Source organism: Anthonomus grandis, chromosome 7, assembly GCF_022605725.1.
Source record: "Anthonomus grandis grandis chromosome 7, icAntGran1.3, whole genome shotgun sequence".
NCBI classification, from domain to species: domain Eukaryota; kingdom Metazoa; phylum Arthropoda; class Insecta; order Coleoptera; family Curculionidae; genus Anthonomus; species Anthonomus grandis.
Genome location: NC_065552.1, coordinates 3,950,339 through 3,978,277, shown reverse-complemented (window position 1 = coordinate 3,978,277; position 27,939 = coordinate 3,950,339). Strand labels below are relative to the sequence as shown.

The following is a 27,939-nucleotide window of genomic DNA, read 5'->3' as shown; positions in this document are numbered from 1 at the left end:
GAGCAATAGACCCAAAATGGAACCTTGCGGGATTTTTCAGTGCAAAATTGCTTACTAAAATCTACGCAATGAGTGAAATGAAAATTTACTGCATCATCAGAAACCCAAGACATGTTAATTTTTTTTTCTTAGTGGAGTTCATTAAGAATGTTAACCAAACTGGTAGAAGTTCTGTCTAAAACCTGCCTGGGACTTAGGAATTAAAGAATGAGATTTGATAAATGCCCAAATTTGTTGGTGCGTAAATTGTTCCAAAATTCTGGATAGTAACGGCAATGTACTTATAGGCCTGAGGTCTTTAATTCCTTTGGATTACTGATCTTTGCAGAGGGTTTTGTAATTACCTTTTTCCAGATTATAGGATAAACATTTTGTAAAATGCAGCTTGTTATAATATTAAGTAATGGCTTCAAACAAAAAGGCATACATACATCTAAATCTTTTAAAGAACAAGCGTGTTCACCAAGTGCAGTACAGTGAAGTAGTTTGCGGACTAAACTAAAACTACTTACAAATCTCCTTATATAGGTACTAATGATGTAACTAATAGAGGAAAAAATCCAATGAAGCATGGCCAAACACATCTTAAACACTAACTAAACTATATAATTGCCTATAAGGAATTGGACCTTTATCTGTGTTAAGAATGTTTTTTTTTTGTGTTCAGCCACAAACAAGGATTTTCCAGTCATTTAATGCAGTCATAATCTGCGAAATCATTTTTAAAAAAGGGTTTTTAAAAATCTTTTTATATGGGCCATTTTCAATAAGATCATCAACTCGTTTAAAATATTCCGGTTTGTCTAAAATAACAACTTGTCAGCTTTTAAGTAAAAACAATCTTTTTCTCTTAGTCGTTTAACAATATTAGAACCCGATGTGTTTTTTGATTTGGTAAGATTTTTTGTAATTTGGTTGCGAAAGCTCTAGCAAAACCTTTCGAAGATTTTGGCAAGTACTGAATTCATGATTCAACACATACTACAATCTCCTCCAGGTTGTTTTTGCAATTTGAACCTGGTGCAAAGTTTAGACCCTTATTAAGATAATCAAATTCTTTCTCATTAAATGACTGAGAGGACTGATTTTCAACGATATTAATTATTTCCACGAGTTTGGTTAAGATATGCTGATCACGTGTTTGCCGTGTTCGACAAAAGCAAATGCATTATTGATATTTTTATAGAACAACTCAATAACTGTTTTCCATGTATCAAATTTACCTTCGAACAAGAAATTTCTTAGATACTCTTGTCATCAAAAATAATAATAAAGTTAGAATTTGATATTTATAGAAAAGAAACCAATACTTTTAGATACATAACTAGTGACTCTAACCATTGTTGTCAACATCTTGGTTCATCGTTTGGTCTCATTTTCTCTAAGTAATAGCAGATTTAATTTAAAAAAAGCAACAATTAAAACAATTTCTAAGGTCAATGGTTATGACGATAAGATTATTGATAAGCTGATTAGAGGACATAGATTTAAAGTTAATCTTAAAAAATCTACCACATTTTAAAAAGATGAAAATAAGCAAACTTTTGTTGCAATACCATACGATCCTATCTTGACCAGAGACTTTGATAGGGTTTTCAAAGACTTAGGTCTAAGAATGGTCTATCAAACTTCGGCGAAATTACGCAATCTTTTAGGAAACCCAAAAGATAAAATAAAGACCAATGAAAAGTCTGGGATCTATGAGATTAATTGCAACGATTGTGTTAAAAATATATAGGACAAACCAGAAGATCAATTAATGTCAGATTTAAAGAACATGTAGCTCAGGTGAAATATGGAAGAGTAAACCAATTAATAACAATAGAAAATTAGATGCATAAATGAAAGTTTAGCAATATTTAAAAAAACATTCTTAACAGAGATAAAGATCCAATCAGTCAATATAGTCAATTATATAGTTTAGTTAGTGTTAAAGATTTGTTTGGCAATTGCCTTTTCCGCTCTATACAGTTAAAATAAAGAGTTTTGGTTAGTGGTAAAACTGTCTTGTAATTTAATTAATAAATGTAATTTAGAAATATAAATACATAATGTTTTCTTTTTTCGAACTTTTAGATGTAAAGCGAACCAACTGCAGGCGGCGGCAGCGGCTGCCGCAGTAACGGTGGTAACAGTGGAATCGCAACCGCAATCGGACAGTCCGCCCCCCGTCGAAGAATTCATTAAAGTGCAAAAAGAGGAAATCGAGGATAACGACGAGTCGAACGAGTTGCATATCGGTGAGGAGGAGGAGGCCGCCGAGCACATTTTGGGCGGCTACGAGGCGCAGGAGATCGAAATGATGAGCGGTGGGACCATTACTAAGAGGAACATGTAAGTACACTGTGTTTCATATTGGTTGTAATTGTTGTATACAGTATTTCTCATATCAAGAGCTTAAGGGAGTGTCTGTACTTTTGTAGCGCTTTTTTTACCTAAGACCTAAGCGCCTGGCAGTTTCATGAGGAGGAATTTGTGGTGTTATATTTATGGTCTTGGCGTTTAAAAGTTACCACTTGAAACTGATTGTTTTATGACCTGTCGGAATTGTTTAGCAAAGTCCATATATTTCAATAGTTAAAATATGTAGACTTTGCTTAAAATTGTAAAACATAAACCAAATAAAAATAAACAGATCTTGATTACAGGAAAATGGTGTTGCCCAAGAAAAATAATACAGTGCTGTCATTTTAAAACGAGCTATCCTTAATAACTTCTTTAACTTTCTTAACAAGCTCCTATCTAACCAAATCGATTGACTTGATGAGCGATTAGTAAGCGGAAATCTGTGGTAATAAAAGGCATTTTATCAAGTTAAACTTTGGTAGGTCAAATGGTTTTGGCTTTGGTAGTCAAATTTTTTCATTTTACTCTGCCAAAAAAATTGATGCAACTTGAAGCAATCTACTAGTAAAAATGTACAGTTCATTGAGTCCAAATATGTTTTTTTTTTAAATAAGCATAGCAAGTAATGCTATTTTGAAATTCTTGACAATGCCCTTAAAAAATAAATGCGTGGGCAGGTATCGTGAAAAATCGAATCGATAGATCCTTTTTTTTCGAAGAAATAATAAATGCAGAGCGCTACTTTTATTTCCTGATTCATAAGAAGCTGACATACCTAATAAAGAGATATGGTTTCAACAAGACCTCCTCACTTTGCCATCGCCGTTGGACAATTTCTTAATGCAACTTTTTTTAACAGATGAATTAGACGAAAAGGACCGATTGAGTGGCCACCAAGGTCACCGGATATAACCGCATTAGAATCTTTCTTATGGGGCTATTTGAAGTCTAAATTTTATGTGAATAGATCAAGTAATGTTGACGATTTAAAGCAAAGAATTCGACACGGAATTAGATTAGTCGACTGACTTCAAAAATGAATTGAAGTAAATAGACAAAGAATTTAAAAAAATTCTCTTGAGGTGGTTTCGAGTTTTCTGGGATACCTTCAAACTCTCGATATTTAAGTATGGTGGAGTTGGGTTCGGAGAATAGGGCCAAAGATTTTGTAAGAAATGTAAGCAATTTCTCTTTTTCTGATGATGGGGTTTGGGTTTTAGTTAGAGATTCAACTTGATTAGTGGCCTTAAATATAAAATGTTGTATTTATTAGACTTTGGTTTTATGTAAAAAACTTACATGCTTAATAATCCTATATACATTATCTGTGAGATAGTCTCGCTCCTCAGTCAAATGTTGGAGATACTGGTTTATTTTTTTGAAGTGTTTATCTTCCATTCTTTCTTATTTTTGTGAATATAATGCATAAAAAGGTGGTGAAGCCCCATGAAAACAATTTGATTATATATGCTCCACCTTAAGGTTTCAATTTACATAGATAAACATAAATTATTCAAAATATGAATATAATTGATTTTTATGATAACAAATTTGTATATTTCTGTATATTTTATTTGAGGTTAGGCATTAGACAACGAAGATATAGGTTATAACCTGGGTTATGGAAAAATGAATAGAGGTTATGTTGGATAAATAAAGGTTACATGTTATATCACTGACATAATAGTTTGGCTCCGACATATGAGAGAAAGAATAGGAGCTAATTTGGGCAAAAAGCAGGTTGAGAGATAAAAGAGGCTTTTATCGTTCGTTCCTTGTTTGTATCTCGTTATCTATTAAATAAATGGTTACACCCAAAAAAAAAAAAAAATATTAATATCGTATGTTCCATTAGCCTATTACCTCAAATTTGACAAATCGTTTATTTTAGGTATATGCAAAAAGTATTGGGAATATATGTTAGAATTGTAAAATGTCATGAGATACAGGGTGCTATTATTATACCATTTAAAAAAATTAATGTTTACGGCCTAGTTTCTACTTCAGGTACCCTGTATAGAAAACTTTTATTGCAAAAAACGCACAAACGACAATGCTAATCGACGTGTCCGTAAAATAAAAGAAGAAAGAAACACCTGAATTTTGTTTATAAATATATAATAAATAAAGAAGTTTCGCCTTGTCAGCAGAAAAATGCATTAGAATTTTGCAATATTCAATTCATACAGAACTCTTGGTGAAAAAATCTATAGATATTTTGTCAGCAAAGCATAAGTATCTGCACATAATAAACTTTATGTCCTAACTAAACAATTTTAAACATCACCGAAAACTCTAATAGAAACTAAATGTAATAAGAGATTAAAATATTAAATTAAAATCAATGGAATAATAATAAAATGAGACCATTGCAGATATCACATTTCAAACAGTCTTAAGGACATTTTGGTAGAATTAATATTACTTAAAACCTGTCTTTCAAGTAAGTGACGTAGTCTTCAATTAATAAACAGTTACACAGAAATTACTGTCTGGAATCAGTCATTACTTTATTCGGAGCAATTGGGTATACATTCTCCTTTGAGAGTAATAAATAGTCGGAAATAATTTTCAAACGGCAGGGAAATGTACAGAAATAACTGCCTGAATAAATTATCTCTTTATTACAGACAATTAAGAAAATTTTACAATGAGGTCAAATATATCTGGAAATCATATTCAGTTGCAGAAAACTATACAGAAATTACTGCCTGGTATAATATATTTCTTTATATTAAACATTTTATAAGTTACAATTGGTTATAAATAGCGCTAAAGTTTAGAGTGAGTTTAGAGAGTTACAATACATTGAGACTTGAAATTTTTAAAAACTACTCTGAGACTCTACTAAACACGTCGTCTCTATGTATATTTGTAATGTAAAAGTTATGCTCACTGCTTGCTTTAGTTTCGTATCTATGTAGGTACACACGTAACGGAATTTGTTAATTAAAAAGGCAATACAGTTTCACATTAGTCGAAATGAGGACCAATTACTGATTTGTAAATAAACATCTCATTATTGTTTTGCACATTGCCAGTTTTTTTCGTTTTACATATTCACAATGCAAAGACAGATTTAACATAAATAATATCATTTATATATCACAAGAAACAAAATTGGGTCCAATACAAACCTCTGAGGAACTTTTTGCTTAAGTTCAATGCAGTCAGACATTGAATTTTTAAATTTCACTTTTTGAAACCATTTATTAGGATAATTTTCAAACTATTTTAAAACCACACAAGAAGCGGCCTATCTAATAATATTAATATAACTATTTAATATTAAAAGCTATATATATTATTATATAATATTAATATTCACGGACTCGAAAGGATCTACGAAAATCAAGAAAAACTACTTTTTTCCTGCTATTCTTTTAGCATTTGACCAATTTAGCCATAAAACACCATATCTAATAAAAAAACAAGAAAACTATCTAATAAAAAAAAATTGTGGTGCATTTTAAACATATTCATATTATTTTTTATCATATTTAGACAAGCTCGTTTTTATTTGATTCCAGGCGAACGTACGAATTTATTAAAGTTACTACTATTCATAAACTCATTTGTTATAAGTCTCACGGGATTTGATCGCTATTTCAGCCAGTTGCATTTTTTTTCTTATAACTAGGGATTTCTTGTATTTTAGGTATTCATCAATTAAAGTTTCTTTTTTAATATTGCTGGATAAAGAGATTATTCAACTTTTATTTGTTAATAGTTTTCTATTACCTATAGTAGTTATTTCTCTTCTATTTATATAAAATCTATCTATGGTTAATTTTTACAGTTTTTGCACCTATTTTAATGTCCTAAATGACAATAACTGTGCTATCAGACTGGAATGTTGGTATTGTGTGGTGAAAAAGATTAAATTATTATATTTGTTTCAGATATACCAACGGTCATGAACTCTTCTTGGTCACATATCCGAACGAAATCGTCCAAAGAGGTGCGGGCACTACAGAAGCCTGGATTCACACTAGTAGCGCCTAAGCAAGCAGTCTTTTAATGTAAATAAAACGTCTTTATTATCTTCTTTTTTGTAAATAACTATCTGTAAGGCATCAAAGGTTATTTTGGAAATGATGGTGTTGCGGTATTTACCAAAACTTATTTTGATTACTCGAGCTGCTACGTAGACTTTAAAAGCTCTTGTTTATTTTTAACTGTAACATGTATGAACATTTATCTTTTAGAGCTTAAATCGTATTTTATGTTTTAGAGATGTGTTCACTTTTTTTTTGGGCATTTCTTGAAATAAATCTGTTTTTAGAAGAGTTAATAGTTTTATTATTAGTCTCCGCACAGGAATGATGTGAAAGTGTAATAAATTCTTGGAAGTTTGATTAATTTATTATATGAACATATGAGACCAGTCCTGTTTAAATAAAATGTCATAATTCTTAAAACAAGTTTTAAACAGTTTTCGCTTGAATTGCCTCATATTTGTTACAGTTTTGATATATACGGGAGTGACTCTAGTTTTCACCTAAGATGTTACTCAGGTCTCAGCAACTCGAAAACTATTTATAAAATTTAACAGACCAACGTTTAGCTGTTCGTTTCATTCGTCTAAGCATAGTAGTTTTTGAGATATATAAAAATTAATCGTCCTTTATTAAACATGCATATACATTACATAGATATAGAAATCTGTTTACATAAAGGTTAAAGAATACAAATGGCGAAATTTAGCCTTAGGTCGAATCGAGGAAGTGACGTCTCATAACTCAAAAAGTATTCAAGGAAGCTTTTTGTATCCTTAACGAAGTTCGTAGAGCAATATTTCCTTAATTGGGATCATAAAAATAATTTTCTAGGCTTACCATAAATTTCTCCAGGGTGAAGTACCATTATGCAAAGCAAAATAATAGACGAAGAGTCCTGTTTACTGTTATTGTTTGTAAATACGGTGTGATGACATGTTTTTAGATTGATGTATTGTCATGTTATGTGTGTGCCGTTTTTTGACCCTTTTATGGACATTTTGTAATATCATTTTTCCCTTGACAATGGTTTAACAACCGAAACGCGTCGGAATTCTTGAAATAAAGATTTTGAAGTAAACAGGACCCTTCGTCTATTATTTCTAGGCATTTTTTCATTTTCTATAGAAGGAAAATTTCCCATTTTTTCGTTTATTTCCTTGCATTCAATTAAGTTACTCAATTTATTATAATCCGTATTGACACAGTCATTTGGTATTACAGAGAAACCCAAATGATTAACCATCAAGTTATGTGACGGAATATTAAACAAAATTCAGGACACATTACATGGTGAGTTAAATAGTCCTTGATGTAAACTATCATGAATATTCACACTCCATTCTTTTTGTTGTTAAGCCTAACCCTTCTATTACAATAAAACACAATATGGAGGTTTTTACAAATATATTTTTACAATTAAATTATAAAAGACAGCTTACAACTTAAGCTTGGTTCTACGCCAGTGACGCCTCTTAGCGTTGTATCTGAAATAAAATTAAAGCCATTAGTTTTTACATTCAAACAACATTGTAGGGATGTTAATAGTTTGTAATCTATTTTATAGTTGTTGGGTCTTATCATTTGCACAAACAGACTGCTTTTAAATGGTGATAAGACAATCGGGGTTCATTGTCCATGAGATTTGTCAAATATATAGAAAATGCTTCAGAAGTGACTTTTACCAGAATCACTTTGAACCCAAAGCGACAATAGCATATTGATGGTCTTGAAAAGAAACTCAAAAGGAGGCTATTTGTGCTCAGAATAAAAATATTCAAAAAGTTGGTGTGTTAAAAACAGCATACTTTGCCATTTTCCTCTTTCCTATGCAAGTCTTGCCTGGGGTCATACAGTAGAGTTAAGAAGGGGGATATCTGGTTTAGGTTAAAGGGATGATTGCAAAAATGTTTGTTAGACTTGGCATCTTGATTGTGACTTGTTTCTATGTGCTGTATATTAAACCTTTTGAAGGGATATCCATGACAAAACCCAATCAAGGGACAATTTGGAACTTGCTTATTGACATATGGGAAGGAGTTAGATAAACTATTAAACTGGATTATTAAAAAAGCAAAGTGTTAGATATTATCTAATAAACAGTGCTTTTCATTCTTTTGGCAAATACTTTAATTTAGATTTGAATAGTTTTTAGTTGAATAGGTGCCATTGTTGTTGAATATAAGATTTACATGTAAAATACTGTCTAGAATTGTGTTAACAAACTCTTGTAATTTTTTTTAATTAACTTTGTATTGAGTAAAGTTTCTTGAATGAGGGCAAAATTAGATTTTATCTATTCTGATATCTCCAAGGCCTTTGACAAGAGTTCATTTTAAGGTTTTAGTTGCCAAACTTTCTATTCCTGCATTCAGAAAACAACAGAGTAGATGATAGTTTTGTGCCTACAAATAACATTTCTCCATTAGAAATATAATTCTCTGGATGACATACTGTACAGGCAATACAGTATAAGCTCGGTGGCGTAAACACTCGTATATACGAACAACTCGGTTTTGTGAATAAAATATTTTTTGTATTAGGTACTCTATTATAGTGTGAACAGAAGTCTGCTCGATAATGTGAACAATTAAACAATACGTTTTTAAACGATTTTTGAGCCAATATGCCAGTAATATTTTGACTGTCTCGCTGGTTTTTGACTTGTAGCATGTTTGCATGGTTCACGGCGTTTATATGGCTCTTATTCTTCAACTGAAGAATAAGAGCCATATCAGTTGACTTTAAACGTCTGAGTAATAAATTCGGTAACAACCTTTCTTTGCACGATTCTCAAAATGGGCAAAACTGTCAAAAACAAGGCCCTTACTCTACAACAAAAAGCAAATATTATTCAAGAACATCGAAAAGGTGTGTCAGTTACTATACTGGCTAGAAAATACGGAGTTGCTAAATCAACAATTTGTTCGATCAAGAAGAAAAGGGAGAAGATTCTTGAAAGGGTAACCAACTCATTAGGACCAAACAAAAAGTGTACGTTAAAATCTTGTGAGTACCCAGAAATGGAAAAACAGTTGTACAAATGGTTCCTTACTCAAAGAGAAAAAAATCTTTCAATAAACAGCGATATATTAAAACAAAAAGCAATCAGAATTTTTTAAAATGTATATCCTACGACAATGATGGATGGCTGCAACGTTTTAAAGTCCCTCATGGAATACGATTTCTAAAAATATCCGGTGAGAAATTATCATCTCAGCCGGAACTGGTTGGGCCGTTTAAAGAACAATTAAAAAGTTATTGATGAGCTTGGAATAACGGAAAATCAACATTTTTAATGCCGATGAAACGGGGTCGTATTGGAAACTTCTCCCAGATAAAACATATGTTTCGATTGCAAAAAAACGGCTCCAGGAATAAAAATTGCAAAACAACAGGTGACCTTCTTAGGATGTGCAAATGCTACAGGTTGTTTCAAATTAAAACTGCTGGTGCTTGGAAAATCAAAAAATCCCTGCTGTTTTAAGCACTTTAGAAATCCGGTCATTTATAAAAATTCCAAAAATGCATGGATAACTGCAGAGATATTTAAGGATTGGTTTTTTTACCACTTTGTTCCAGAAGTAAGTGATTTTAATCATAACCATTAAATCCATTTTCCATTTTTGAATGATTTTAGGTGAAGCAGTATCTAAAAGAACAACATCTTCCACTGAAAGCTATTCTACTCTTAGATAATGCTCCTTCCCATCCTCCAGCAGACACATTAAAAACAGATGACAGAAACATATTTGCTTTGTTTATGCCTCCTAATGTGACCCCGCTAATCCAGCCGATGGATCAGAACACTCAGAGACTCACAAAATTATATAACAAGAAGAGTTTGCTAACTTCAATTGTGGCAACTGATGAACATGTAATTGATTCATTAAAAAAACTTACACTAAAAGACGCCATGTTGCATTTGCATAGTGCTTGGCAAAAAATTACACCGAGAACCTTATCTAAATGTTGGTATCCTGTACTGTCAAAAAATACAGAATATACAGATGAAGATTCCATACCATTAAGCGAACTTAAAAAAATTTGGAAAGACGAAGAGGCTGATCAAGTTGTTTGGGAGACTCTGAGTTTACTAAGGAAGGTTCACAAGGTATTTTTTTTACAATAGGCTACTGTATTCTTTACTATAAATACAATTTTGTTATAGGCTGAATATATGACAAACAATATCACTGAATAGAATAAGGATGATGCTGGCATTAACCTTAATGATGATCCAAATGATAATGGTAATGCTTTTTCAGAAGAAGAAGACTGTCAGGTCATTGAAGATCCAAAGCTAAAATAAGATATTCTGAAGCCATTGAAGCATTAAAGCTATGCATGCAATGGGCACAAGAAAACTTTGTTAATATTGACAACATTTTATGCCTTAAAAAACTTTATGAAAAAGCTGTAATTATAAATACAATTTCTAAAATGAAGCAATTAAAAATTACTTCTTTTTTTAAATAAATTTTGTAGGTATTTTTTAATACATAGGTATTACAAATAATACATATTAAGTAATTAAATAAAGGCTTGAAACTTATAATTTAGTCTCTTTACAAAAAAAAAAACAAATAATCATCTTCATCTCATAATGTGAACAATCGGTAGTATGAACTACTGGGTTGGTTTTTTTTGTGTTCATGTTACCAAGCTTGTACTGTATGTATTTTTTTCCACAGAGACAAGAGAACAAATTTGTTCAAAGCTTTCATATGTCTCAGTTTTGTAGGAAAAAAACATCAAAACTTGACATAGTAACTTAGTGTTTTAATGTCTACCTGGCCTGTTTTCTGTGTTGAGTACCATTAAAACTTTTGAAGCTTTTAACATCTTTTTGAGCAAATTGGGAGTTATAATAATTCAACTTTTTTGAAAAGTTTTAATTTATTTTTTATTATTATGTAGGTTTGTAGTTAAATATTTTATTTTATTAAGGTGACAAAGCCACAGCATGAAATATGGAATTGTTTCATTCAAGTTAAAGATGTCAATATATGACAATAAGGTCAAAGAAGATAATAAAGAAAAATGCAGGTTCTATTTACATACAACAGCACAAAAATATCCCAGAAAATGACAAACAAAAATATGAAAAAGTAATTAAGAAAAATAAGGTTGCCCATTTTTATTGTTATGGCAATAATAAAGACTGACATACAAAGGGATTTAACAAACTTCAACAAATGTGTGGCTCAATCAAAATATAGAATGTTTGTAATTTCCTTCTGAGCTCAGTAAGACTATTGCACAGATAGGTCCAAGCAAGACTATCACCATTGTGAGGGATAATGTGTCCAATATAAAAGCTGATTAAATGAAGATAAGGAACACAGGTATTCAGTGAATTGGATGTTTCTCATGGGATAAATTTGCTTCAAGATCCAGATAGATTTAGTAATATTCCTCAAGTTGTGCTCATGCTTTGTGCCAAATGTAGTTTTGCAGAGAAAACAATAAGGCAATAGTAATTTACTGAAAATGTCAATGTTAATATGAAGATTCCTGCTAGATTTAAAATTTGAATTGTATCTGACAATGTTTTGGGACCAATGAAATTGGAATAAAATATTTCTAAAACTACTCTCTCAGACCTACTCTATACTCTACAGGCCTCATTACATTACATCTATTGAAAATACCTCTAAAACTCAACTTTGTCGTTTATCAGACACAGATCAAAAGGTCAGATTTTATCTCAAATGTCAGCAAGCCTGTTTTTGAATGCAGAGGAAACATTTGTTATGAAAAATTTATGACATTAGATTGATTATTTGTTCCAATACTACAATGCGGCATATCTACCAGATCTGAGGTAAATAGGAGAAAACTTTATACATACAAAACTTCAAAGAACTATTGCTCTTTTAGTGGATCTCTATTCAGTTGCTTTGATGACCAACTACAAGGCAAAACCAATTATTTTGTTTGCATCAAGGTATTACTTTTATATACATATAACACTCTGTCCGACGTAACACCTATTACTTGGTACAAAAATCAGTTGCCAAATTGCACATAAAATTAAAGAATGTGACTGTGAAAATGTTGAACACTTCACCTTCAGCAGCATCTTACAAGCAAAATGGGTCTGTATGGGATATTAGCTATGTTTACAATGAGCAGATCTATTAGGTCGATGGATTCAATGATAGACTATTTTTATTTAGTACAGCCCTGTTTACAAGGATTGATTATGCGGGTTAAATTAGTGCAGGATGATCTCTAGGATCAAAATGTCATTTAATCCAAGTATTAAATATTTGGTACACATGTTGCAAATGTAGCTAATGTTCATAATCAAAATTCTTTAACAACTTCATTCTCAAAAGATAATGTTATTAATAAAGCATAGAACACTAGTCAATATTTTGTATGCGGGATATAAAATATTGACTTATATTATTTAATATGTTTACATACTAGGTTAGGAAACACAAAAAATAATAAAAAACAAACATTAAGATAGAAATAGTGACAACTGATCAGAATAAAACATAAAAAAGTAAGCTTCACAATCTATTAAAAACTGGTCATTCACGGAAGCTTGCTGATAACTTGAAGCTATTGGTCAGAGGAGGCAAATTTAAACACTAAATTTCAGCACTGAGAATGGAGAGGTTGAATCTGAACATAATGAGGATAATGTGCCATTATCTTCATTTATACTAAATACAAATAATTGAGTTTACTAACAAATACTGCACAACTATTTATTTACCTTTTCATGATTAATTTCCATTAAATATACAGTTCTATGTATATGCATTATCCCTTCATTATAGTGAACAAATCTGAGAAATTTAAACAGGGCTTGTTCAATTGACAACAAAAAAACGGTGACTGGTCAAAATCCCAAGAGTTTGGAAATGATTATAGCAGATCTCTATATTGATTTCGCAAGGGTAGTTTTTGTTGTTTTATAATTTTTAAAGCTGTGGTACTAAGTGGAAGAATTAAGCGTTACAAATTGAGGTTAGACTTAAAATTAAGAGAAAGCTCAAGATTGAACCGAATGCAAAAGAGATATTAAATAAATTTTAAATCACCTTTTAAATATTAACTAAAAAAACTATTTACCTGATTGTGTTGCCAGTCCTCATTCTCACCCATTGAGGAATAGGCCTGTTTTGTTTGAGTTTCTTGGCGAGTTTTCGCTTAATGATAAACGTTTTGTGAGCAGACTGAAACAAAAAATACATGCACGTTAATAAACTACAACCCTTCCCGATCTATTTTCTTTAAAAATATTTTTAAAATTGTTGAAGATTATTGAGAAAAATTAAGAAATTCAAACGCACCATTGCTGCTTGTTTGCGTTTTCAAACCGAAAGAAAATTGAACGTCAAAAGATTGTTTGACGTCCGCTAGATGACGTTTTTGACAGGACAAGGTGTTTCTACTTTCTGGTGACCTCTGTTAATGGACTTTGGAACTACGAAGCTTTTTAGCGTCTTCCATAGATGCCACTAGTAACCACTAAACGTATAATTGAAATGATGCTTTTTTAATGATAAAACTTACCCCATATTAGTGCCAGATAATGTAGTTAATTAAATATTAAATTTATAACCGATTCCAAGCGATCTATCGGTTTTAACCGCGGTTAAGCCCTTGGTTGACCTTGAACAGTCCCTTTATAACATAACCAATCATGTCCGCTTGGACGTGTTTGGTTGAAGTAACTTCGTAATTTGTCAGCTGTCACTATCATAATTTTGTTTGTTTTTAAATAATACCCCAGACGCCAGTAATATTATATGTAATTAGTTCTTAAACATAAATATCAAAAAAGAAAACTTATTAGTCATAATAAATTTTGTGTCATTTTTAAAAAGGAAATAATTTGTTGTTTGTTTTTATTTTTTCCCGCACTTATTTCAATATCTTTGACATTTGACGTTTAAAAAACAGCTCCGGACGTGGGTAATTACTGTTCCAAATTGATGACGTATAAAGGGCTAATTGGTGACGTCACGTATCTTAAGCGGTTATAACTATAATCGCTTGGACGTGTTTGGTTAATACCATTTAGGAACGGTAATTACCGATAGACCTCTTGGAATCGGTTTATATGTTTATAAATCTAATACACTAAAAACTCTAAATGACATACGAGCATCTATCCGCAGAACACTTTAGGCCAATCAAAACGTCGGAATGATCCGTGATAATTGTAGTAATCTAATTGGTTGAAAGGATGGTAGTTTCGTTTTGTTATGACATTTATTTCTGTTTACTTGTTTGAGGTTGGAAAATATAAAGCCTATTTTTGGTTTTGGTTTTTGTAGTTAATCGGTATTTTTTCGTAATCGTGTTTATTATATTTACATAAAATGAGTGATAACAGATCGGCAGTAACTTGCTATGTATGTGGTAAACAGTTCTCGACAGCGGGGAACTTCAGAAGACATTTAAAAGCCAAGCATCTTCTGGGCGACAAATTGGACAAAGGAAAACCGTCGTTGCCTGGTGAACATATAAAGGGTAGGTAATAAGAATATCCGTTAAATTTAATTATTTGTATAGCGATATTTCGGTTTAATTTTATAAAATTACAAAAAAGGATGTTATCAAAATATACACAAAATTAGGCAAATTTGTACAAAATTTCCTATTTTTGTTTGTGTTTGTTTTATTAAAGAAATATTTTTGCATGGGTGTGGGGGTGGCTTTTTAGTTAAATTTTAAAAAACCAAAGTATAATATAACAAAAATCTCAACAAAAATTGTCTTATTGTGTTATTGTTGCAGGTGTTGGTGAACTGAATTTTTCCCAGCCAAAACAATATAGTCAAAACCTCAGTCAAAACCCTTACATTGTTTGTCATATATGCAATAAAACATTTATGTCACCATCAAATTTTAGAAGGCATTTAAAAAATAAGCATACTGAAGAGAAAGAAGAAAACGACACAATTCCCATAACTTTCTGTCCTGAAAAAATCTCTCGGATAAAAGGTTTGTACAAAAAGTAATGTATATTGTATTATTGTATGTAAATAATATATACCATGGGACTAAAGTAGTTCAATTAATCCCACAAATGGAATTTGTTGCTGCAGGACTTTATTTCAGAGCAAAACCATTCAAGGGTGTAGTCACATCAAGAGTTTTTATTGAATCTTAGAGCACTTGTCTCCTTATAACATGCCCCACTGCAGTTATTATGTAACTCTTATATATAAATCAATATTTTTATCCTCTTTTAGTCCAAATAACAGAACTTTCTGTTTCTCACTTTAAGTTTCAGTTTCTCAAACTCATTGCATCATTTTATTTTATTTAAGTTTAATAGTAAAGCATAATATAGAAAATTCAAATTATTATTACCTTTTATACTTCCTCTCATCTTTTATGAAGAATTAATGATTATATTTTTGTATTCCTATCTTCTATTTTATTTTATTCCTATTTTTAGAACTCAAACGATCAAGTGGAATTAAAAATATTTGTTATGTACGCGGAACCCAACTTTTATCTACTCAGAGTATGAAAAGGCACATGAGAAGTCAACATAATATTGCTGAATCTTTAAAACACAGATTAAGATGCCTTGAACCCTTTTGTAGTTTTCAATGTAATAGATTGGATAGTCTTCGACATCATTTGGAAAGCAAACATGATTTACAGCAAGAAGTAGAAGACCTAAAATTTGAGAACATGCAAGGTTTGTGGAGATTGTTAAAATATTTAGTAGTGTTTAGGGCAAATCATTTTGTAAAATGTTTATACATGAAGTTTTATTTTAATATCACTGTATACATGTATTTTGTTTTTCTGTCTCACTCGAATCCACATAGGATGCCCTTGCTCACACTCATTAGTATCGTCCTATGTCGAGTTGTCGAGTGAAAAGATCTTACTCATATAATAATAAATATAAAATAAATATAGGGATGCAAAATCTCACTGAATCTTTCTGAATTCCTCACATTTCAAAAAATTACTCACCTTTTATATTACACCACTATTAATACTAATTTTTTTTTCTCAGAGTTTTACAAATGGAAAAATTCTGAAGAGAGTGATTCCACTGCTAGGTGGATTAAGGCATGTGGTACAAAAAATCAAAGAAATGGTACACCTATTTATTTTTATTGCAATAGAAGTGGAAAGAGAAGAGTACTTGATGCTGGTAAAAGAAAACGAGCCATGAAGTCACAGGGTTCTTGTAAAATAGACGCTTCTTGCACATCTGCAATTATTCTCAAACATGTGGCAGAGGGCATCAAAATAAAATATTTTAAGACTCACTATGGTCATGACAAAAAAATGGCTCACATTCCCTTATCTAAAGATGATAAAAATATGATTGCTTCTCAGTTAATACAAGGTGAAAATACCTGGATTTATTGTATACAGTTTTTAATATTATGTTTTTAGGAGTTTCCCACACTGAGATATTAAAAAAAATAAGACAGAGTCTTGACATTAACTTCGAAAGAATACATTTGACGACTAAGCACGATATTCACAATATCATGCAATCATATAATTTGCATGATACAGCTATAAGGCATCAAAATGACTCGCAAAGTGTAGATTTGTGGGTGAATCAAGTACAATCCAGCAATGAAAATTGCATTTTATTGTACAAAAAACAAGGAGAAGATCATCCTAGCTTTTGTTTAAAAAATGAAGACTTTTTATTGGGTTTAATGACTAACTGTCAAGGCGAGATGTTAAAAAAGTTTGGAATTGGAGGTATCATATGCATGGATGCTACACATGGAACAAACCCATATGATTTTAAGCTAGTTTCAATTTTGGTGGTGGATGATTTTGGGGAAGGCTTTCCAGTAGCATACTTATTTTCAAATAGGGAAGATTATGTAGTTTTAAAATATTTTGTAACTGCTGTAAAAGAATCTGTTGGGACTATTAGGGCTGCATCATTCATGAGTGATGATGCAGAACAGTATTTTGCAGCTTGGAGCTCGGTAATGGATACTGTTGAAACCAAAAAACTTTTATGCATGTGGCATGTTGACAGAGCCTGGAGATCCAAAGTAATAGCCATAAAAGACAAATCTAAACAAGCTCAAGTAAATATATTTTTAAAAAATTCACTACACAAATTTAACCACAATTTTTGTTTTGAAGGTATATAAAATATTATGCACCTTAAGACAAGAAGCAGATTTCACCAAGTTTAATGAATATTTAATAGGATTTATGAACGTATTATCAAAAGATCCAGATTTAAGAATATTTAAGGACTATTTTGAGAAAGAGTATCTACCTAGATGTTTAGTATGGGCTGCTTGTTTTCGAGTAGGAACAGGAATTAATACAAATATGTATCTTGAGTCCATGCATAAAGTTTTAAAATATATCTACTTGAAAGGTATCTTATTTTTTTATTGTTTGAAACTTGAATAAAATAAGTAATGGATATTAATGCTAATTTTAGGTGTTGCTTGTAGAAGATTGGATAAAACTGTGCATGTTCTATTACAATATGTGAAGGACAAACAATTTGAAAGAATTATCAAGTTGGAAAAAAGCAAAGTCACTACAAAAATAAGCAGGATCAACAAAAGCCATATCAATGCAATAAATTCCACAAATATGATTGTTTCTACTTGTGAAAATGGGTGGATTGTAACATCTAAAGACATCCCATATCTTGTGACAGAGAATAAGCTCAACGAAGGTCATACATGTAAATTGAAATGCTCCTCATGCCTATTCTGTGTTCACATGTATACATGTAATTGCATGGATTTTGTTGTAAATTATAATATGTGCAAACATATTCATAAGATATGCATGAATATGCCAGGACAAAGCACATTTGTAGATGAAAACCGTAATGAAGAACTAACATATCATAAATCATCATTAAAAAATCCAAACATAAGTAACATTGACAATAAAATTAGAGAGAATATTAATTATCTTCAATGTTTTGACTGGAGGAATATCACAGATCCCCAAATAAAAAATAAAATAAACAGTTTTCTTCTATCTGCTGTAAAACTAGCTGATATAAAAAGTGATGCAAGATTTACCTTATCTCCAAAAAATATAGCCGGTCCAGCGAATAAAAAAATTGTAGCTCAGAATCGGTAAGTTTAATTAAACCCGCAGTTTGTCTGTAAATTGGTAAACAAATGTTTTAGATTTTTTTCTACAAAAAAAAAGAAGACAAAGAAGACATATACTCCTCGACTGGCGAAACCAAACCTACAGGAGAAAAAAGATATACAGGCGCAGTTGGAAAACATTTTATAAGAGTGTTGGATATATATATTTTTTTAATATAATACATGATATAAATGTAATTAGTGGGCATTATTTCATCAAGCGCATAGTAATTCTCTTTTTAAAATGTTAATTTATGAAGCATTGATCCTCAATCAACGCTTGAAAGTATTTTTTTTATTCCCAACCATATGCTCTTAAAATATTTGTATCTACTGGATTTTAAAACACCCCGTATAGGTATACAGTGCGTGTATACTGACCACTGTATAAACAATATTCTACATAATGCATATTAATAGTTTTTGATATAATAATAAAGATAATAATAATAATAAAGTAAATAACATAAAGTTTAAATTGATGTTATTTCTGCTTTTTTCGAAAAAATATTTAATTTCAACAATTGTCTATATTATTATGATTATTGTTTAACAATTTTAACATATTAAAATAACATTTATTAACTATACAAAATAAAGATACGTTATATTATTTTAAAAAATCTATTTTTGTAGATCATTAAACGCAATGTAAAAAAATCCATTTTAATATGCATCTCCAACCAAGCGAAAAGCGCTAAAATGATATCCGGAGGTTTAAAAATTCCGCGCGCACTTCTCTGACCAATACAGTTGCACATATTATCATGGATCATTCCGGCGTTTTGATTGGCGTGCTGAGTTCTGCCGCCAGATGCTCGTAAATGACATGGTCGTAGTTACCATCTTGAGGGTCTCTCATAGATGTCAGCACCATATAAAAATATATTTCGGATAGTAACGATTTTTTTTCATATAAAATTTATTCTTAGCGAAAATATGAAATATTTAAATTCTGACAATCAAATACGTATGTTCCAAAGAATATTTTAACCTAAAGTAAACGTATATAAATCTTTATTATTATAAAGTGTCACTTTTACAGTTAGTCAAATGGTGTCTATTTGCCTAACTGCCAAAGTGACACTTGACAGCCTTGTCACTTTTCTGTCATCCTTGACGTTTCCCAAGGTAATTTTCTCAATATTTCATGTTTTGGCCGTTATATCAAAATATTTTAGAAAAAACATATACCTAACACCTGTACTTTTAGTTATTTCAAACAAAATTGCTCAATACTTGTAAAAACGTAACTCAGATTAACGACTGGGAAACCAAATTCACACTGGACACGAGTTTCCGCTTCCCTAACCTAACATTCATTAGTGCCCCATTTTAGCCGGTTTTTGACCCGATCCTGAGTCGTTTATTTGGTTTTTAATGGCCGCTAAAAGAGGCGCAACCAGTGAACTAAACCACGACAACTGGAACCAGGAGGATGAGCCTGAAGAACGAGGAGAATTCAAGAGAGCCTCAGAGGATGCCCTGAAAACTAGAGTTATCCGAACTGCCAAGAGACGAAATCCCATCAGGGTACACTTTTCCACACATATACTTTTTTTCGCACATATCTTATATATATATAAATTCTTTTTAGACAGAAGAGGATGGAAACAAAAAAAGTGCCTTTGTAGGCTTTACAGGCTTTGGATCTAAATCACCTAGTAATGACTTTTCATTCCTCAAAGACCTTTCAAAAACAGACAATGCCTCCAAGACAAATGGAATTAGCAAACCAGAAGAAACGAAATCAACTGATGTTGGAAACATATTTAATATATCAAAAAGTAATACAAATATATTTGGAGCACCAGTGTCAGCGAGTAGTGCAAATATATTTGGCTCTAGTGCCTCCACCACCACAACAAGCAGTAATTTAGTTCCTAGTTTGAATGCTAACGGAAAGACTGAGAAGTATTGTTCGAAACTGAAAGGTTTGAATGAGAGTGTATCAAAGTGGATAGTAAAAAAGGTTGAAGAGAATCCTTTCATTAGTTTACAGCCAATTTTTAAAGATTATGAGAAGTATTTAGATGAAATTGAAAAGGAGGAAAAGCAAAGTAGTGAAAAAATCGAAGAGAAATCAGACAAAAAAGAGGAAAGTTCTAAAGCTGTGCCTACTTTCAATTTTAATCCGGCCGCAGATAAAAACACTAAGGCCATGCCAGGTAAAGATTAAAGCTTAGTAAAAATGTTTAAATGTATTTTTAAATTTAAATCATTCTTTGAGTGTCAATTTCAAAATACAGGGGATAACATTATTAATAAATAATTCTTGTTTTTTCCATGAAATTCTGTAGTGAATTTTGTTGAAATTTTTTTTTGGTATTTATGACAGAAAAAAGGTTTAAATTTATTTAGTTAATTTATTTTAAACAATTTATTTGATTGTAATTATAAAAATATTATATTAAAAATTGTAAAAATGTAATAAGTTACTTCCAAATTTACTTACTGGAATGCCAAAAATAATTTTCTTAGTGTGAATAACCCCCTTTTCAGCCAACTAAAGATATGGGATCAGTAAGATGTCCTATGGTTCTTAATTTGTTTATTCATTTATTTATTTAAACTTCAATTAAAACACATTAATAATGTAATTACAATGAGGGAGTGCCTACCAACTAACTAAACAAAACCAAACTAACCTAATAAAAAAGAAACAATAAAATTAAACTATAGGGAAAAGTTACAGGTCAACAAAGGCCAAATTAAGATACATACCAAAATAATATAAAATTGAGTATAATAATAAAGACTAGAACAGTGGATTATTAATTTAATTTCACACTAGCCAAATTCACATTAGATAACTTAGTGTTTGTAGATCTAACAATACCAAGTAGTTTAAAAGTCATACTCTAGGAGGCTGAGGCATTTGAAATGTCTGAAAAGAGTTTTTTTAAATACTCCTCATTTTCTTATAAGTCATGAATCATTTTTTTGACTATAATAATCTAGAGCAGTTTGAATGTCTTATTATAGGTGTATGATGTAGTCGGCATGCCTGGAATAGTATTCTGAATAATGCTTAATTCTCTTCCAGGTAATTGAAATTTCAAGTTTAAGGAGTTATGGATATCACTTAATATAAAACAAAAACACAGTAATCAAAGTAAATCATGTAACACAACCACAAATTACTAAAAAGTCTACAATTGAAGAAAGATATAATAATTTACAAAATTTGTTTTCGTCTTTGCTTAAAAGTACTAAATGTATGGTCAGATATATTTGTTCTAGCAGGCTACTAGCACTGGAAACCAGTCATATATCGGGTGTAGTTAGTATATGCTGTGGTTAGTATGATAAAATAGTAATAATAATATCGTGTATTAATCCACATATACATATGTTTACAAATCTGTAAAAAAAACATTATTGTAACAAAAAATTATGGATTAAAAGGCATAGTTTCAACTTCTCAACGCAGTTGAGAGCTGTTGTAGCCTATAAAGTAAAATAATTTATCCAAAAAAAAGTATCTAATAGTAAGTACCCATAAATAAATAGTGCACAAAAATCGAGGAAACACATTTAAAACATTTTTACATAAATAAAATGAAAAAGAGAATATACAAAAATAAAAACCTATAACAAATCCAAAATTCATATTTTTAAATGCATTGCTCTGTTTTTAAATAATATTCTGGGGCTTAGATTTCATGCATTTTAGAAGCCGTTTGTCGTTAGCGAAAGATCAGTAATATATTTATTTACTACAGATGCAATATTATAAGAAAATGATCGTTTAAACATTTTTTTTCGATGTGGAATATCTAAACGCCGTCTATTTCTAACATTAGCCTGATGATCAATATCAGCTCTAAATACCACCCTATCCAAAAGATATTGTGGGCACCTCATCTTAAGAATATTGTAGTGAAATACCACATAATGTAAACTAATGTAACACTTAAGCCACTCAAGATCTTTCAACTTGTGCGAAACCCCATATGGCCTGCGAATACCAAAAATAAACCTTATACATGCATTTTGCAACTTTTGTATATGCTTTTTATCTCTGCTGTCTAAACAAGGGCCATACACAGTATCACAAGAGTTAAAATAAGAAAGAATGAGAATGAGAAGAATGAGAAATAACATTACAAAAGTTGGTACTGTCTGCTATTTCTTTGACAACAACTGAGGACAGTCTATGACAATTGAGGACAGTCTTGAATTTAATGTAGGTGAATGTAGACTATCCCTCACCTACTGATAGTTATATTTGTCCCTATAAGATCGACTTCTAAATGTAACAATTGCAATTGTTAGTTCCGTAGTTCAGTTACTATAAATGACAAATTTCAAAGAATGCCCCTACAGTATTATTAAGACTTTTAACTTGCAATGGGACACAAACATAAAAATTAAGGAATTTTAATGTATGTCTAATTTTACTGAAAACCTTCTTAATTGCAATAATAAATTAAGACAGATCAGAATCAAAGCACACAAGTAAATTTTAAGCTTTGAATTTTTAATGAAATATACAAATGAAATGAACACCATTCAATAGGAAAATCATAAAAAAACTAAACAGCCTGATCAAGTGCTAAAAAATAATCAATCATTGGTATTTTGGTAATTTCCATTTTTAAAAATCAAAAAAGGTTTCTTGATATTAGACCCTAGACTTCATCACCATTTTAAGTGAATAGTATTCAACCAGTGATTATTCATTAGGGAGTTAAATAAAATTGGAATTCCTTAAGGAATTATGTGTAGGTGCATTACTCTTTCTTATTTATACAAATGATAACAATTTTATTGAAGGAAGCTTAGAGAAGAAGTTTTATTGAAGAGTTTATTCACTTATTTGTAAATGACATCTTAATATCATGTAGTGAAAAAGACCTGGAGGAAGTAATAACAAAACTCAGGTAATTGATTCTAAGATTTTCTGAATTTCTGAAAATTAACAAAATTTAAATTAAATGTAGAAAAAAAAGCAAATGGAAATTGATGGTAAAAGCAAAGTCTATATATTTCAACAATATATAGACTTTGGTAAGAGATTGAATGGATTGAATATATAAACTAACTTGACTTTGAAATTGATAGTGTATTAAATTAAAAGAACATTTTGAAAATTTAAAAAAATAAATATGCCAAGAACTGAATTTGTCCATTAAAACTGTAAAATTTTACACATTGTCTACTAGAGGTTACATTATTCAAAGGTATAATTCAACCTCATTCATAAAGGTTATGTTAGGAATTTTGAAATTACTAATAGTAAACCAATGTTTATAATTTGTACAACGATTTTATTTAAAAATTAAGAAAAAGTTTGTAAATAAAAAACAGTATAAAATTAAAAAAAAAAAAAAATTCTGAATATTTTAATGAATCCTTCACCCTCTGAAATGAGATTTGATCTTACATAAGGAACAGAAATAATTATCATATTTAGAACGAGATAGACCTTTAATTAAATAGACCCCCAGATTATGAACAGAATCACAATTTCTATTTGTGGTATTATTTATTATGTAACTAAAGTCAATTTATCATCTTTAAGAAAAGAAATAGAAAACATCCTCTTATTTCTGATTGTTAACTAACAATTGTTAATCTGCATGCAATCGTAACAAGAAAATTTCAGTTATCACTAGTTCTAATAGCAATATATTTTATTTATACATAATTTGAAATTTTCTTTCTTTTTTGTACAGATAGCACCTCAAAGGAATCCACCAATAAGGAAACTGTTATACCCACATTCAAATTTGGCGCTCCCGCGAGTACATCAGCTGCTACAACGGAAGCGTCATCTGTAGCGCCCACTTTCACTTTTGGGTCAGCTAACAATGCTAATAGCGGTGGCAGTAAAACTTTTTCATCTTTGAGTAAGTAGAACACTGAAATTGAAATATACATTTTAATAAAGTTGTTACAAATATAATAGGCTGGCCAGTAAGCCAGCTGATCAAGTGAAACAATTTGGACAGATCTCTAATTTCTGGGAAATTACACAAAAAAACACGATCTACCCTAAACCTACCTGTGAAAAAGAAATCTGCTGCAGGAATAACAGTAATGGATAAAATATCAAGAATTCTTTTACAAAGTGCTTGTTAAACTTAACATTATTTTCATATCTGCATCCTGCTGCTTAGTGGACATTTTGACCTGTTGTAACTTTAAATCTTACTTGATTATATAGAAACATTTCTTCCTTCACTGTTTCTACATGAATGGATCACTTGGTAGTTAGTTAATTTGAAGTAGTTACCTTCTTTGCATTTTAACCAAATACTTCTCAAAAGATTCAATATTGTCAAAGTCAAAGGTAGCTTTATTATCATAACATAGTTTTTGACAAAGCCATTTGGTAAAACAAAAATTTAAAACTTGATATAAGATAGAGATAAAGAGATAAAAAACTTGAGAAAATATGAAACACTAAAAATTACATACAATAAAATTCCATACTTATTACAACATAGCACATAAGTAACCTGGATGAAATAAAATTAAAATTTCGTCAATGGCGATAAACAGACCATTACCAAAAGTGTCCTTGCTGCTCTTTTAAACTTTTTTTGTGCACTTTAGTTGTTTTATGTTTAAGGGTAAATGGTTAATTAAAAAGTTTTCTACGTTCAAATACAAATGAATTCCTAACAAGGCTAGAGTGAGGAATAGGCAACCTAACCAAACAGACCTGGCGGATCGCATAGTGTCTTTCAAGATGAAGATCCCCCCTAAATTTCTCAAAAATAAGTGTTTTAACCGTTTCCAAAACAAAGAGGCAGCATAAAGTCAAAATTTTACATTTAACAAATAAAGGACGACAGGACTGATTAGAAGACCTTACCCCGCATAAATAACAAACTGCTCTTTTCTGAAAAACAAACAAGTCATTAAAAAGATACTGCGAACAAGACCCCCAGAATGGGATACCATAGCGAAGGTGCGGCTCAATTAGGGCATAATATGCATTTTTAAATATTGCAAAATTTCAAATTATTTGTTATCACTCTAAGAGCATAACACCCAGACGAGACTTTAATGCAAACACGAGAGATGTGTTCCTCAAATTTTTAAGTATCATCAATGGTTAAACCCAAAAATTTATTAAACTGTTGGGTTGCAACAAAACGAGAGTCCATAAGAATATTATTAATGGAACCTTTAAAATTGACAATATTAGCCTTTGATACATTAAAACTCAATAAACTTGAGTCACACCAGGTTTTTATTTTGTGAAGACCGGCAAGTATTTTTTTGCTTAATTGAGACGGATCTGCATCATGCCATAAGATAGTTGGCAAGTATTCAGTCTGCAAACATAATGAACTTCCCTTCAGTAAAAATTTGGAGAAGGTCGTTGACATATAAAAGAAATAACAATGGGCCCAAAACTGGGGAACACCAGCATTGACAGACAAGTCCCTTGATATTTCATCATTAAAAAGTATTCCTGGACTCGACCAGACAGGTAGAACTTAAACCACTCTAAACAAACACCCCTGAAACCGTATTTGTTTAACTTTCCCAGCAGTATTTCATGATTCCCGCAGTGAAGAGCTTTCGACAAATTACAAAACACCGCTGCAGCAGCATCACCGGCATTTAACCTATCATACAGAGCACCTGAAGAAATGGCAAAATCGCGTCCCCGGTGCCAACATCCTGTCGCAATCCAAACCGTCAATACTCAAAATATCATGTCGCTTAAGAAATGAAACAATTCTTTCAAGAACCTTTGCCAATGTAGGAAGAAGCGCAACGGACGGAAATTTGATGGATCATTAAGATCTCCACCCTTGTTTCTTCAAGCATGAGGAAAACACACGCCTGACAAAAGAGGTGTTTATCGCAGCTACAAGTGTTCCCAGCACTTCTGTAGGAAGAGCCAGAAAAATATGCAAGGATATCTTATCCCAACTTGAACTAGTTTTATTTTTAATTCGAGAAAGACTCTTTAGAATTGCAAAAGACTTTTCGATTTTTACGATAAAAAATTCTATTGTGCACTTATTCGGAGTATTCTTGAGTAGTGTTACAATATCTGGAAACCCGGTTATATATCTTATATGGATGCAATAGAACATGTCCAAGTTTCTAATATTTATTGATTATAAATGTGGTTATAATAAAGATATAAATATTATGTAAATAAAATATTATGTGCATTACTGTAAATAAAAAGTTTTTGATCTTACGGTATTTGAAGCCAGAAATAAGTCAATAAATCAGAAAAACAGTTATGTATATGAGGAGGTTTTTTTTTCAGCCTCAGCATCAACAGTGTCAGGCGGATTTTCATTCGGCAGCAATACTTCAGGATCAGCCGGAGGCTTTACTTTTCCTACGTCCACTGGTTTCTCCTTTGGCGGAGTAAAAAAGCCCGAATCAGGTACTATTAAATCACTATTTAATTCAGTGTGACTGTAAACTTGAAAACTTTCTCTCATTTTCTTTAGAAACCCCTAAAGAAGGCGGTACAGAGGAAACCAACGAAAATGACGAAGACGAACCTCCAAAAGTGGAATTTAAACCGGTGGTCGAAAAGGACCATTTGTACACAATTAAGTGTAAAGTTTTCGTTAAAAACGAAGATCGTTTTAGTGACAGGGGTGTCGGTAACCTATATCTGAAGCCTATTGAGAACAGCGAAAAAGTGCAGGTAAGACCAAATCATTGCGACGAACCATATTCAGTAAGTAAATATCAACTGGTTCATTGCAAAACCGTAGCAATAAAGAAAAAACATTCGCGATAAATTTGTTGCGTTCAACTGTTCTTGTATTAAAATTGTGCTGAAAATGTTTTTTACGCCAAAATAATAAAGTAATTATAAAAAAAGATATAGAGTTTTATAAAATACTTTTTATAGAACATATTAGGTATGAGTGATAGTTTGTTCTGAAAGCATTTTGTAAGGATGCTTTTTTGGATTGATTTATCGCTATAAGAGCAGTAATAAAACTATTTTGTTCGACCATATTTCCTTATAATAAAATAGTTTTTTAATTTTTTTGTTTTTTTTTTTTGCTAATTGCAGCTTATAGTACGTGCGGATACAAACCTGGGAAACCTCCTGCTTAACCTGATTCTCTCCGAGGCAATCCCGACGAAGCGTATCGGCAAAAAGGACGTGATGCTAGTGGCCATCCCTACGCCCGATGCCAAACCACCTCCGACTCCCATTTTGGTGCGAGTGAAATCACCCGAGGAGGCCGACGGTCTTTTAGAAGTCTTGGAGAAGCACAAGAAATAGTTTTTTTTTTCCGGAAATTTTAAATTTTTTATTCTTATTAATTTTTGTGTCTATATTGTGGTTTTTTTTTGTGCTGGTTAAAGAACATTTTGAATTTTTAAAGTGCGTTTTCTTTGATCCTCTGCAGGGTGGTTGATGGTACCTTAGACTTTTATGGAGAACGGAAAAACGGGCATCATGGGTTTTAGCTAGTGATCTAACATTTAAAAATATTTTTAGCGATGCAGCGTTGCCGCTTATATCAAAAAGTGGTAGC

The 27,939-nt window shown here is 31.2% G+C and overlaps 4 protein-coding genes across 7 annotated transcripts in view; 3 read left to right on the top strand and 1 right to left on the bottom strand.

Annotated features, from left to right (window-relative positions):
* The window catches only part of LOC126738664 (zinc finger protein 846-like), a 28,017-nt gene extending 21,382 nt beyond the window's left edge, over positions 1-6,635 (top strand). The window contains exons 11-12 of the mRNA XM_050444095.1: positions 2,077-2,334; positions 6,249-6,635. Coding sequence (XP_050300052.1) covers positions 2,077-2,334; positions 6,249-6,351 — 361 coding nt within the window. The 3' untranslated portion in view covers positions 6,352-6,635. The remainder of the gene's footprint in view (positions 1-2,076; positions 2,335-6,248) is intronic.
* A 1,101-nt stretch (positions 6,636-7,736) lies between these two features.
* Positions 7,737-13,778, bottom strand: LOC126738672 (60S ribosomal protein L39). Its single transcript, XM_050444106.1, has 3 exons — positions 13,658-13,778; positions 13,437-13,540; positions 7,737-7,831 (listed from the first exon to the last, which is right to left on the bottom strand). The coding sequence occupies exons 1-3, from the start codon at positions 13,658-13,660 to the stop codon at positions 7,783-7,785; spliced, it is 156 nt and encodes a 51-aa protein (XP_050300063.1). The 5' UTR covers positions 13,661-13,778; the 3' UTR covers positions 7,737-7,782.
* An 888-nt stretch (positions 13,779-14,666) lies between these two features.
* LOC126738662 (uncharacterized) lies at positions 14,667-18,663 on the top strand. 4 transcript variants are annotated; one of them, XM_050444092.1, is made up of 8 exons: positions 14,667-14,843; positions 15,111-15,317; positions 15,778-16,026; positions 16,354-16,692; positions 16,743-17,404; positions 17,463-17,706; positions 17,773-18,430; positions 18,485-18,663. In XM_050444092.1, exons 1-8 carry the CDS (start codon positions 14,693-14,695, stop codon positions 18,594-18,596), a joined length of 2,622 nt encoding a protein of 873 aa, XP_050300049.1. In that variant the 5' UTR covers positions 14,667-14,692; the 3' UTR covers positions 18,597-18,663. The 4 variants fall into 4 exon arrangements, 3 of the variants coding, with proteins under 3 accessions (XP_050300049.1, XP_050300050.1, XP_050300051.1); XR_007661413.1 differs by having other exon boundaries at positions 17,463-18,430; positions 18,485-18,652; XM_050444093.1 differs by lacking the exon at positions 15,778-16,026.
* A 933-nt stretch (positions 18,664-19,596) lies between these two features.
* On the top strand, positions 19,597-27,785 carry LOC126738801 (nuclear pore complex protein Nup50). The gene is made up of 6 exons (XM_050444239.1): positions 19,597-19,981; positions 20,046-20,616; positions 24,130-24,303; positions 26,697-26,819; positions 26,887-27,089; positions 27,468-27,785. Exons 1-6 carry the CDS (start codon positions 19,829-19,831, stop codon positions 27,681-27,683), a joined length of 1,440 nt encoding a protein of 479 aa, XP_050300196.1. The 5' UTR covers positions 19,597-19,828; the 3' UTR covers positions 27,684-27,785.
* Positions 27,786-27,939: the final 154 nt, after the last annotated feature.